Raw genomic sequence first — 12,851 nt, 5'->3', positions numbered from 1 at the left:
ATGTGATGGTGTTTGCTATGTGCACATGTATCTAAGTCCTGTGGGTCATGAGACAAGGCCTTAGAATGAAGAAAAGTGCTCAACTCCTTTGCAGTATTATATACCAATAGGCAGGGTATAGGGGCCTAGGACTGAGACAGAATGAATGGTGTGGAGTAGAACTGCTGTGGGGAAACAAAATTGTTTTCATGTATTTATTCATTTACTTTAGTTTGTTATATACTTAATAAGGTCACTCATTCTAAGAAAAGTATGACTGCCGTGGCTCATTCTTTAGATACTTTAGAACAATATGCTAAGTAATTGAGAATGAATGTGATCCTCTCAAAGTCTTGGACCTATTTCATTTAGTTGGGACCTCAGGACTAAGCCAACAGGCTAGGTAAAGGAGGTTCTGGGAAAGAAACTCATAGCTAAGCATGCAGTCTACCAACTGAGGTACTTCCTAAAGTGATAAATTTCCACCAATTTTTATCAATATACTGTGGAAAAATTTAAGATTTATGAGCACACAGAAACAAAAGTAATACCCTTAAAATACTGAAATGCCTTTATTAATGAAAACTTAATATTTTTAATATTATTAATTCTATAAAACCATCTTGGCTAAGCTTAGACAATGAGACTGGCCCAAAATATGTCTCTACCTACTAACAAGCAGTTTTAAAAGCAGGCACTTAATCGTGAACTTACCTGATAGTGCAGGAAACTAGAGAAGAAGATAGCTATCAACTTAGCATAAACCAATAGTTATGGCTTGTGGCATTATATAGTAAATGAAGTCATACTCGGGCATTATACATTAATACCATGAATACTGGAAGTAGCATAGGTGATTTTAAGGGGCATTTAGAATGCACACCTTTGAGAATGTCACTGTCACAGATTACATTGACAATCACATTGACAAATATCTAGGGGACATATTTGTCTAAAGACTGGCACAGATCCAAGGGTAATGAAGTTTTGGCATAGTAAAGGAACAAAGAGATCTGTCCAGCCAGAGCACAGGAAAGAAAGATAAAATTGGGGGCCGGAGGAGGAGAGAAAAATAGAGATGGGAGAAACCATAATCAGAGAGATGAGGAGGGAAAAGTTTGACTATGCTAGACACGGCTCCAGAGATGGGGGAGCACAGTCTGATGTCCCCAGCAACTGCTGGAGCTGGCTCAGGGGTTCACGGGCCTGCAGGGAAGCTGGGACTGTCTGGTTCTCAGGCTCTTGAGCACCCAGGTGTTGCTGGAAACCTCAGAAGAGTTGAGAATGGAGTCCCCCCCTCCCCATCCCCCCCTCCCCCCAAGCGCAGGCTGGATCTAGCCCAGGGCTGAAGGGGAAAAGAGAAAACTCCGGCTGGGTCCTGAGGGGAGGAGAGAGTCCTTGGTTTGTTCAGGAGTGGTTTGGCTTGGAGGAGGTCTTGGTTGGGAGCACTGAGAGGACTTCTGCAAGAGATTAGACATCTGGCTCTTTAGGGAAAGGCCTGTTCCATTGCTCCCCAAGGCAGATCCCGATGAAAAGAGACAGTCCATGGTTTTAAGGTATTTATTATCATGTCAGAGAGTGGTGATGAGTAAAACAGCACCCCACTTTCTCAGGGCAGGCCTGAGGATAAATACCTTTTGCAGGGAGGAGTATCTAGGAAGGAAAGTTTAATTGGGTAAACCTCCAGTTCTTTAGGTTCGTCATTAAAATGGAGATCTGTCTTGAGGCTATGTGACCAAAGGTCAAGTCGTCTACCTTTGGAGGGGGTTGGGATATTACCCTTACATGACTGATGGCCATAAACCTATGAAGAGCTGTGACATCGTCCAGGAGTCTGGTGTCCAGGAGCATGGTAAAACACCTATCGTCCATCCTTCAGGGTCGCCGGGGTTTCCAATCTTTTTTTTTTTTAATTTTATTAGATTTTTTCTTTATTTACATTTTAAATGCTACCCCGAAAATTCCCTATACCCTCCCCCTGCCCTGCTCCCCTACCCACCCACTCCCACTTCTTGGCCCTGGCGTTCCCCTGTACTGGGGCATATAAAGTTTGCAAGTACCTAGGGGCCTCTCTTCCCAATGATGGCCGAATAGGTCATCTTCTGCTACATATGCAGTTAGAGACATGAGCTCTGGGGGTACTGGTTAGTTCATATTGTTGTTCCACCTATAGGGTTGCAGACCCCTTCAGCTCCTTGGGTACTTTCTCTAGCTCCTCCATTGGGGGCCCTGTGTTTGATCCTATTGATGATCATAGGAGCATCCACTTCTGTATTTGCCTGGCACTGATATAGCCTCACAGGAGACAGCTATATCAGGGTCCGTTCAGCAAAATCTTGCTGGCATATGCAATAGTGTCTGGGTTTGGTGGCTGATTATGGGATGGATCTATTTTAGCTCAACCAGAAACCAGGCTGCCATTCATAGTCATATACATCTCTAGAGAAAAGAACTTGTAGAGACACTTTGAATTGTGGGTGGATTACTAGACATGGCCTTAAAAGGAAGAAAGGTACTAAACTCCCTTTCAGTGTCCTACACAAATAGGCAAGGTAGACGCCTATGACTGAGACAGAATGAATTTTGAGAAGAAGACCTGCAGGCTGTGGGGAGACAAGATTTTTTTTCACCTATATTAAGCTGGATATATTTAGAAGAATTTTATGGAAGCAAAATGTAAGGAATTGTGTATTAATATTTCCATAAACCAGGCTGATAGAGAGTTTTAGAACTGATAAATATGTAAAGGTTCTTCACAGTTAGTGGATCTGATGATTATAGCAGCCATCAGCCATACACAGAAAAATTAACAGACCTGAAGCTAAGCCCTGAGAGAAAAGGGAGCTGAAAAGGGGGGAAAAGATGGGTTGCTTTCCTCTAAATATTATTTTTATTAATTGTTTGAAAATTTCAGACTCCTCATCCCCCTTTCAATTTATCCTGATTCCTCAGTATATCAACCCTCCTGCTTATTTATCTCATGAGTGCTAAGATTGAAGATGAATACACTGAGTTCAAAGACTCTCTGTCTCTCTGTCTTGCTTTCTCTGTCTGTCTGTCTGTCTGTCTGTCTATCTGTCTGTCTGTCTGTGTGTGTGTGTGTGTGTGTGTGTGTGTGTGTGTGTTTGTATGGGTGCATGTGCATGCATGTGCCAGCTTAAATATGTAAGAGTAGAGGATGAAGTTGAAACCTTCTTCTATAATCATTCTACTTATTTTTGAGTGTTTGCCCTTCAAACATCAGGGCATTATTTTGATCCCCAGATTCTGTGTAAATAAGCTAAGTGCAGTATGTGCTTTAAGTCCAGCACTAGGAAGGGAGAATCAGGAAGATCTCTGGGGTAACTGGCCAGTTAGCTGGCCTGGTCCATTTTTCAAGCCACAGTCCAGCATCAGGCTTTGTCTCACAATGGCAAGGTAGGCAGTACCTGTTTGAGAATAGTTGAAGTTGACCACTGTCCTCTTCATACTTGTCACCTACAGGCAATGCTGTATATACCAGTATACACACATACATGTACACACATAAAGTAACAGCTGTGATCTAACTAAAATCATGATCCTATGGGCTTGGCATAAAAGGTACAAGAAATAATGATCAATATCATTCTTGGGAAAAACTAAAGGTGGAGACATTGAAAAACTAGTAAAAATCCTAAACCAGGGTTAGCAAATGAGTCCTCAGTGGGTAAATGTCCTTGCTGCCATGCTTGATGACCAGAGCTCAATCCTCAGAACCCATATGATTGCATGAGAAAACAGAGGCTGACACACACACACACACACACACACACACACTACTTGAAATTATTAGGCCAAAAGAGATGGAGTTATAAAGAACAAATAATCTTTCTTCAGTGTTTAACATCCTGAAAGTTTCTTAACATAGAAGTAAGCGAACATTGCCAATGAGAGCCACAGAAGCCTCCCAGCAGTGACAAAGGGTCCTCATAGATCGGTGAGGTACAGGGGGAATTACAGGCCTCCTTGAACTTACAGGTGACAAAAATGCTTTCTTGATAGGCTGTCAATGCTTCCTTCATAGACCATACTCTTTCTAAAAGTGTTTGTCCATGATAAAGGCAGTTGGTTCCACAGTCAATCTCCTCCCCTTAAACTTTACTTCTCAGACATATCCATTGTAGCCAAGAATTTGCCCAAGGAGCCATTAATGCTTGAGAGTTTTGTGTTTTCATTCTCAGAGTTCTTAATAGTGTGTAGGACAACAAGAAAGCAAATGCACTTTTATGAAGTATGTTTAATGCTTCTGAGGCAAGTACTATTTTATGCTGGCTTTGTAGAACAGAAGTAGGCACATTTGAGTCCCTCTGTGACCCAAAGTAGTAGTAATTCACTGAACTGTTCTAATAAGTTTATTTGCCAGCATGAACACAAGGAATGTTCCATGAAGGTAATGTCAGTAAGTGATTCTCTAGACTAAGTTGGCTTGTGGTCATGACGATGAGAGAATTACCTCGAATAGTAGGAAGACATGCCCACTCGGAGTGTTACCACTGCCTAAGCATTGTATGATGGATGGACAGGAGCCATGTGAGCATGTTTTCATCATACTTTGCTCTTAGCTGTCGATGGGATGTGACTAGCCTCCTCTGCTTTTTGCCACCTTGATTGCCTGGCAATGATGGACTGTAACCTGAGATTGTGAGCTGAAATAATTAACATCTTTCTCTCTAAAAATGCTTTTCAAGGTACTTTATCTCAGAAATAGGAAACTGAGCTAATATAACTAATGATTTTTAAAGTGTGTTGACTAAGTGTATTTACTCCTTAAGTGACACTGGATATAATAAACTCAGCAGGTGAATGCCACTGAATTAAGGAAGAAAATCAATTCAATGACACAGTATTCATGTTCATCATTATGCCTTCAAGAGAAAATTAAAATAGCTGCCTTCTTGATTGACTCATTTCTAGCACAGTGATTTCTCAACCTATGGTCATGACCGTTTTGGAGGTCAAATGATCCTTTCATAGACATCACATATAAGATACCCTACATATTACATATTGACATTCTTATTAATAGTGGTAGCAGAATTAGAGTTATGAAATAGTGACAAAATGATTTTATGGTTGGAGGTCACCACACCACGAGGAACTGTATTAAAGGATTACAGCATTAAGAAGGTGGACAACCACTGTTCTGGAAATGGAGTTTTCAAAATCTTTGTGGGTCACTGCTCAGCTAGTAAAGGCTCAGCTGGATATTTCTGACCAAGCGAAAAGTTCTAGGTCAAATGATGTGACGCTCTTGGGAAATATTGGAGGTTTTTGCTTAGCCACTTTTTTCACTTACACATGTGCACATATACACAAACTCACACAAAAGCAAACAGACACACATTTTAATTTTTAATATAAATAATCTGATATTACATAGCCATCTTATGTTGTGTGACTTGATCCATGTGAGTACTTACTGTAGGAGCATCCATAGACCTCCACTCTCATGCCAATCTTTCCATTTGGATTCCATTCCAAGGGCACAAAGCGAACAAAGCGGGCTCTCACAGAGTGCAGCAGCTTGTGGTGAACTACACTGTTAGCATTCATGTTTCCTGTAAACTTCTAAAGACAAAAAGAAATCCAGTGAGTTATGCAGTACCAGTACCAAGCCATAGAAAAAGAAGTATGCATGCTTATCCACTGAGGCTTTGGGGGAATGTCAACAATAACAACAAAACAAAACAAAATAAAACAAAGGCCCTAATTCCTCTAACATTATTCTAATATAGTGATGGCCCTGTCCCAGGCATTACAATTTTTCATAGGCACCAAATACTATTCTTTTGGATGTGCCTCTGCCTACCATCAGACCTAGCTGAATTTTATGAATAAAGGAATCTGGAGGGTATGACACCTGAAGATTTAAAAGTTAATAACATCATGATGTTCCAGTTTCCCTCAAGTTTATACTCATGTGAACTGTAAGATACCTGACAACCTCCTCCTGGAAGGAAAGGTGTTTTACTGAAATTATTGTAAATGTTATTTGAGGCCAGTTATAACACAAAATACAAAAACATCATCACCACCATTTTAAAAATTAAAAGAAAAATTTTGGGCAGGATGGGAAAGCTATAAGGAAATCTATCTTTAAACCATTCAATCACTTAGTACTTTGAAATTAGCCTGAAGTTCAGCTCCAAGCCTGTCCTAATCCAAGGCCCATCCTGATTTTTGTAGTTCCCAATCTCTGATGGATCATCAGGTTTTACAAAAATGAATCATCTCATTATAGCTATATGTGTAGTTAATTTTTCTGTTCATTTGTGATTGATGATTGTTTTCAAAAGTCACACATGGTCTGAAAAGATGGCTCTGTGGTTAAGAATATTTAAACTTAACTTCACTCACTACCCAGGTCTAGTGTGGTCAAGGACCTTGGAAGAGAACATAAAACCTCCACTTTACTACATCAGCATAACCTCTAACTCCATTCTAAATATTTCTGCTTATATGCACAGATAAGTGAAGTCCTCACCACTCATCAAGAAAACAATTTTTTGAAACAAAGAATCTATCACAGAAAACCACAACTGATGAAAATGTAGAGAACAAGTAACTGTAGAATGCCCTGTGCCACCTGATACATACATCCTCAACAGGACTCTAGCACTTAAGGCTCAGGGACCAATATGGCAGAGATAGAGGAAAGACTGTAAGAGTCAGAGGAACAGAACTTTTCCTGGTGGCGCACGCCTTTAATCCCAGCACTCGGGAGGCAGAGGCAGGCAGATTTCTGAGTTCGAGGCCAGCCTGGTCTACAAAGTGAGTTCCAGGACAGCCAAGGCTACACAGAGAAACTATGTCATGAAAAACAAACAAACAAACAAAAAAAGAATATCAAGGGAATTACAACCAGGAAGTCTTACCCATATGGCTGCCTAAATAAAACCCAAACAAGGACAACACCAATAGACATGTTAATATTGAAGGAAAAAGTTTAGGAAGTACAGGCAACTAAGCAATGTTGAGAACAAAAGAAACCTTCAGGTGGTTATCCACTATCAAATGGTCAGTCCTGAAATCAGATAATCAGATAATACAGGCAACATTGTTCAGACTGAACAAGGTATGTGTGTGTGTGTGTGTGTGTGTATGCATATGTGTATAAGTATATACAATCTATATATGAATATATATACTATATATAAATATATGAAAAATGTATAGAAAAAGAGGTTGTAAGTTTGAGAAAGAGAAATGGGGAAGTACAAGGAATGGTATGGAGAAAGAAAGGTGAAGGAGGATATGATAAAATTATATTTTAATTTTAAAAAGTAAATCTTATAAACAATGAATACTTTTTTTATGGTCAGAAGCATTTATTATATCATCATTGTATTGAAACTGGGTTGAATGGGGAATATCAGGCCACAGAAGAAAATTATGTTACTAGAATTTTTAAAAAATTTTTTATTATGTATTTTCCTCAATTACATTTCCAATGCTATCCCAAAAGTCCCCAATACACTCCCCCCACTTCCCTACCCACCCATTCCCACTTTTTGGCCCTGGCATTCCCCTGTACTGGGGCATATAAAGTTTGCATGTCCAATGGGCCTCTCTTTCCAGTGATGGCCTACTAGGCCATCTTTTGATACATATGCAGCTAGAGTCAAACAAGCATGGAGAACGTAGTTCAGATTCTAGCATCCATATGATGAGCATGGAATGGTTCCATGCATACACATAATCCCATTATTAAAGGGAAAAGATATAGTAGGGTTGCTGAGATTTGCTATCAGCCTAGACAAAATCCAAACATTTATATTTCAGCAAGAGGGCCTGCTCAAAGGACCAAGGCAGTGAGTGATTAAGAGATAGAACAGAACACATGAACATGTCATCTGGACTCTGTATGTGCTCAGGCAAACTCACCCATGCACAAATATACACATATACTACATACATATACATGCTTCTTAAGTAAATACACACACACAGAAACACAGTACAAGACCTGTTCCATCTACATGAATTATTATTTTACAATTATTATTTTTCTGTAGATGAGTTCCAATCCTAAGCTTTAAAAACAACAGGATCAAATATCCGTAATAAAATTTAAGATCTAAACCATTTTAAAGAACATAATTCAGTGTAAGTTAGTCTGTTTATGTTATACAACTAATCCAATTGAGCTTGCCAAGATTGTTACCTATATTACAATGATAGGCTGTCAGCTATTACTCAAAGATGTGTGTTTCATCATAATTGTCCTTGTCAGCTTTAGTAATCTATAGATAGTCTTCCTGATCATGCACAGACACCAAATAGTATAGACCTGATTTCACTGTAATGGTCAAAGAAAACAACAAGGAAAATGATTTTGAGATACAAAGAGGAAGAATATCTCCCTCCCAACACACACACATGGAGAGAGAGAGAGAGAGAGAGAGAGAGAGAGAGAGAGAGAGAGAGAGAGAGAGAGAGAGAGAGAGAGAGAGAAAGGGGGACAGAGAAAGAGACAGAGACAGACAGACAGAGAGACAAAGACTGAGAAAGGGGAAGGAAGGAGAAAAAGAGAAAGAGAGAGAGAGAGAGAGAGAGAGAGAGAGAGAGAGAGAAACTCAGATAGAAATAAAGAGACAGACAGGGACATGGGCAGGGACAGAGAGACAGCGAAAAATTCCTCAAGGGACATACTTGTGAAAATACCATTGTGCTAAAGTATATTGTATTCCTTGAAGCCCCATGCGAGGCATTTGAAAATCAACAGTTTATCCCAGCACCTGGGAGGTAAAGGCAGGTTGATTTCCAAGTTCAAGACCAGCCTGTTCTACAGCATGAGTTCCAGGACAGCCAGGGCTATACAGAGAAACCCTGTCTGAAAAAAAAAAAAAAAAAAAAACAAATCAAACAAAACAAAATAAAACAAAACAAAATAAAATTTAAAAAATTCAACAGTTTGTAAATGCCATCCAAAGTCCTCTCTCTCCAAGAGAACAAAATAAAGGGAAGGAAGTACAAGAAGGTCAGAGCTAATTATAAAGGAATTTTCTTGTTTTTGATAAGATAAATTTAAAAAAGAATGGGGTAATTAACATGCAAAACTCAGACTTAAAGCTGAAATGAATAAACCGACTTCCAAGTTCTAGACTATTCTTCTGGAATATGGGATAAAATGGGTTTGCATCAGGATCTCAGATAATGGAAATGAAGAAATTATATGGAAGGAATTGGCCTGCTTTTGATGACTAGCAAGAATGTAAAATATTACATTTTATGAAAAAAAATAGGAAACTCAAAACAGGGAACTCTCTTTGTTCAAGTTTTTTTGTCTGTTTTTGTCTTGTTGGTGATGAATTCCTCTTTCATCATTTTAACTGCAGAGAAATGTAACAATTATGTTGCAGTTTCACAGGTCTTTCACTGATTTAGGCTGACCAGCCACTCCTTATTTGATGGCTGTGTAGGTAATTAATTATAGATTTGTGGTTAGTGAAAGGACATGATTGGTTCCCCTTTGTTGTGTAAATATTTTTTCTCAGATTGAAACATTCCATTGTGTAATCCTTCAAGAAACTACTTAAGCATGAAGGTGAACAAGTAAAAGAAGCTTCAAGACTGCCCTGAAACTGATTAGATTCACTTGGCTACTCCCTGCTTGAGTAACAAGCTGAGACAATAACAGCTGAGAATCACTCTCAGAAGAGTAGAGCCACGGTGCAAACAAGACTTAGACCAGAGAACAGAAACCAGCCAAGCTGCCTGAATGAGATTTAGGCAAACTAAAGAGTGTGGAAAGGATATTGTCCAACCGGTTGCGCTGCCTGAAAGCTGTACAGTAGGCTCCAGGTTTCCCAGCTTTTACCCTTGAGCTATCATCCACGCTGGGGTAAGTCTTGATGATGCAGCTGCATCTCAGTCATTTCTGCTCCTGTAACTCTTCATGCATATTCTGAAGGGACTGAGTTAGCAGAATAAACTCCATTTTGTATTTAAAACTCCATTCTACGTTAACTTGCCCTTAGAGAGACACAGCCATTGAAGAGACTTAAAAATAGTTGGACAGATTCCATCTTGTCCTCCAAACTCTATTTTTAGTTGCTGTTCTTGGATAAAGGTACTGTCTAGAAAGCTGTCTGCTGTCCTTGAGGTGATATGGCCACCACACCTGGGCTCTGGGAAAGAGATCAACATTCCTCTTTACACTCTCATGTTATGTCAAGGCTTAGAAACTCCCACTTGCATTTTTTTCTTTTATAACCCCCCCTTCACCTAGAGCTGTGGGTCACTCTCCTTCCTGTTCCATGAAGAAGGTAGCGTGGCCCAAACTAGAGCTTGAATTAAAACCATTATGTGCTTGCAATGGACTTGTGGTTCCTGGTGGTCTCTTTGGCATTTTTGCAATCTGGACACAACAGTTCCTGAAAACAATTCAACAAAACTCACTGGTTCACCAAGATGGATGTTGGTGGTATCCATACTTTGGTCTGGTGTGGCTTCCATGAAAGGACTCTAGCTATCCAGAACATGGGAAAAAGAAGTCTATGGCAGGATTTGCCCTTCTCTCTCATTCCTTCTGCCCTGGTAAAAACCTTTAAATTACATTCCTATAGTTAATCCCCAAGGTCTATTCCCTTATTTAGCACTTTCTTGTCTTAGGCTGACTACTAAAGTCCACATATCAAGTATTGAAATCCATGAATTAAAAGTTCCTTTTGACTTACATGATAAGCATGCCCAATTAATATTCAGCATCTTATTCTAAAATGGGTTCCTTCTGTACCTTTCTAAGTTGCCATTTTCCCATGGGCCATGTCTATCTTCTCTCTATCAAGAGACAGTCTTTTGTCCTCTGGGACAAATATCCTTCTTCTTTGTACTCATCCAGCTGTCCCTCATCTTCCATCTCCTGTCTGTCTATTATTTCCTACCTTTTGTCCCTTTCTGGCAAATACATCTCCTTTGTGTTTTGGTTTTGGGGCTCCTAGGCTGATACTCATCATTTTATTCCTTATCTGAAAAGAGTAGACATGTGTTGCAATTCCCCAGGAAGTATTGGTACACAACAAAGTCCATTACACTAGTTTTAGCCTTTAAAGTAAGGAAAAATGAAAGAATTTCAAGAAACAATATATCTTATTTGTCTTGACTGACACTGCTATACATTAATATAACTCAATTTGGAAATAATATAAAAGTGCTAACTGATTTTTTAGAATCTGGAAATCCTGGAATGATACGTAGAATGGTCCTGGTATGGTGAACAGCATAAGTGAACTGACACTGCTACCAGCCACGAAGAAAAACTGATGACACACTCTTGTTGCGCTACTTGTGCTATGTTGAGTTCATTTATAATGTACAGTGGATTTATCAGGATATGAAATTATGCAGGATGAGCAGACAGCTATCAGGGTGTTTTGATTGTGACTATAGATAGGGATTGGTTAATGATAACTACGCTATACCATATGAGAACACTAATACACACATGCTCATTCTTTATCCCTAGGAAGCACCCTAACCCCTGACTATTCAGATAGAATAACTATACCACAATGGCATATGTGCTCACTCCAGTGATTCTCTTATTAAAAATCCTCCAGGAAATCTGGTATTTTCTCAATACAACCCATCCCTGGCCCAGCATCTAACATTCATGCTTTTGCCTGATTCATGCTTGTGCAGCTTGTACCTCTACTTCACTTTTATGACCTCAGCTTGCCATCACACTCACAGTCATTAAAAAAAATAAAGCCCAAAAGAAAGTCTGAATAAAGTGAACTTTGTGGTCAATATACCTGCATTAGTTACTTTGCTTGCAAATCATACAGATAGATAGATAGATAGATAGATAGATAGATAGATAGATAGATAGTCTCAGATATACTAGCTAGAACTCTATTGTCACTTAGCACATGTCCCTTTCCATTCTCACTGATAAAATGTTATAAGCTTACTGGAGAGTAATCCTACCCTATAGGTATTATGGGCAATGTTTAAATTAATTCCTCCCTCTACTAGAAATTCAGTTAGAAGAACACTATGATCCAGATAATAGCAATATCTAAAGCAACAAGTCTTCACTGGATATGTAGGGCTCTATGACCATGATACTTCTACATACCTCCACTTAATCTCATCAAAATAACTAGTTCTAGGGACTAGGATGTGGCTCAGACAGGAAAGTAATCATAAGATAAGCTTGAAAATCTGAGGTCAATTTCTCAAACATATGTAAAAAGCCAAGGACTGAATTGCAAAGATATAACCACAACTGAAGGTACCCATTCCACATATATCCTGTGGCAGATGTACCTGCATACCTGCATACATAATACACACAGACACACACACACACACACACACACACACACATATATATATATACTCATACACTTTATCCTATGTGTATACTCACACAAAGATAAAAACTGAAAGTGATTAGTCTTTTTCATATTCTCTCATCATTTGTCTAATTTGATAAACCATTATGATTCCCTACAAATTACTTTTACTCTCTTCTATAGATATCTTAGATCCTTCAGAATTATAAATATCAAAAATGTATATTGAAAAAGTGATGTTGAAGTACAAGTGGAAGATGCTTCAAATCTCCTTGACCCTGTCTATGCCTACATTAATAACCTTAGAACAAGTTTCTTTATTAAGTAGCTCTATCATATGCTGATACCAATAAGAACCTTGCCCATAGTACAAACAGTGGAACAGCTTCTTTATGACAATGAGTATAACTGCATGGTTCAATTATTGCTAGAAACTAAACAAAGCATGTTTGTCAACTGTTTTAGTTATTTTTCTCACTGCCTTGACAAAATAAAAAAGCAACATAAGGGAGAAACTGTCTATTTTCATGCAGAGTTGGAGGGAATACA

General features: G+C 38.9%; 1 protein-coding gene across 1 annotated transcript in view; it reads right to left on the bottom strand.

The window, feature by feature from the left end:
• The window catches only part of LOC110291812 (contactin-associated protein like 5-2), a 718,290-nt gene that overhangs the window by 441,580 nt on the left and 263,859 nt on the right, over positions 1–12,851 (bottom strand). The window contains exon 4 of the mRNA XM_029482783.2: positions 5,421–5,568. Coding sequence (XP_029338643.1) covers positions 5,421–5,568 — 148 coding nt within the window. The remainder of the gene's footprint in view (positions 1–5,420; positions 5,569–12,851) is intronic.

Source organism: Mus caroli, unplaced genomic scaffold (genome assembly GCF_978045245.1).
Source record: "Mus caroli unplaced genomic scaffold, Mus_caroli_1 scaffold_1, whole genome shotgun sequence".
Lineage (NCBI taxonomy): Eukaryota > Metazoa > Chordata > Mammalia > Rodentia > Muridae > Mus > Mus caroli.
This window is presented reverse-complemented; position numbering and strand designations above follow the sequence as displayed.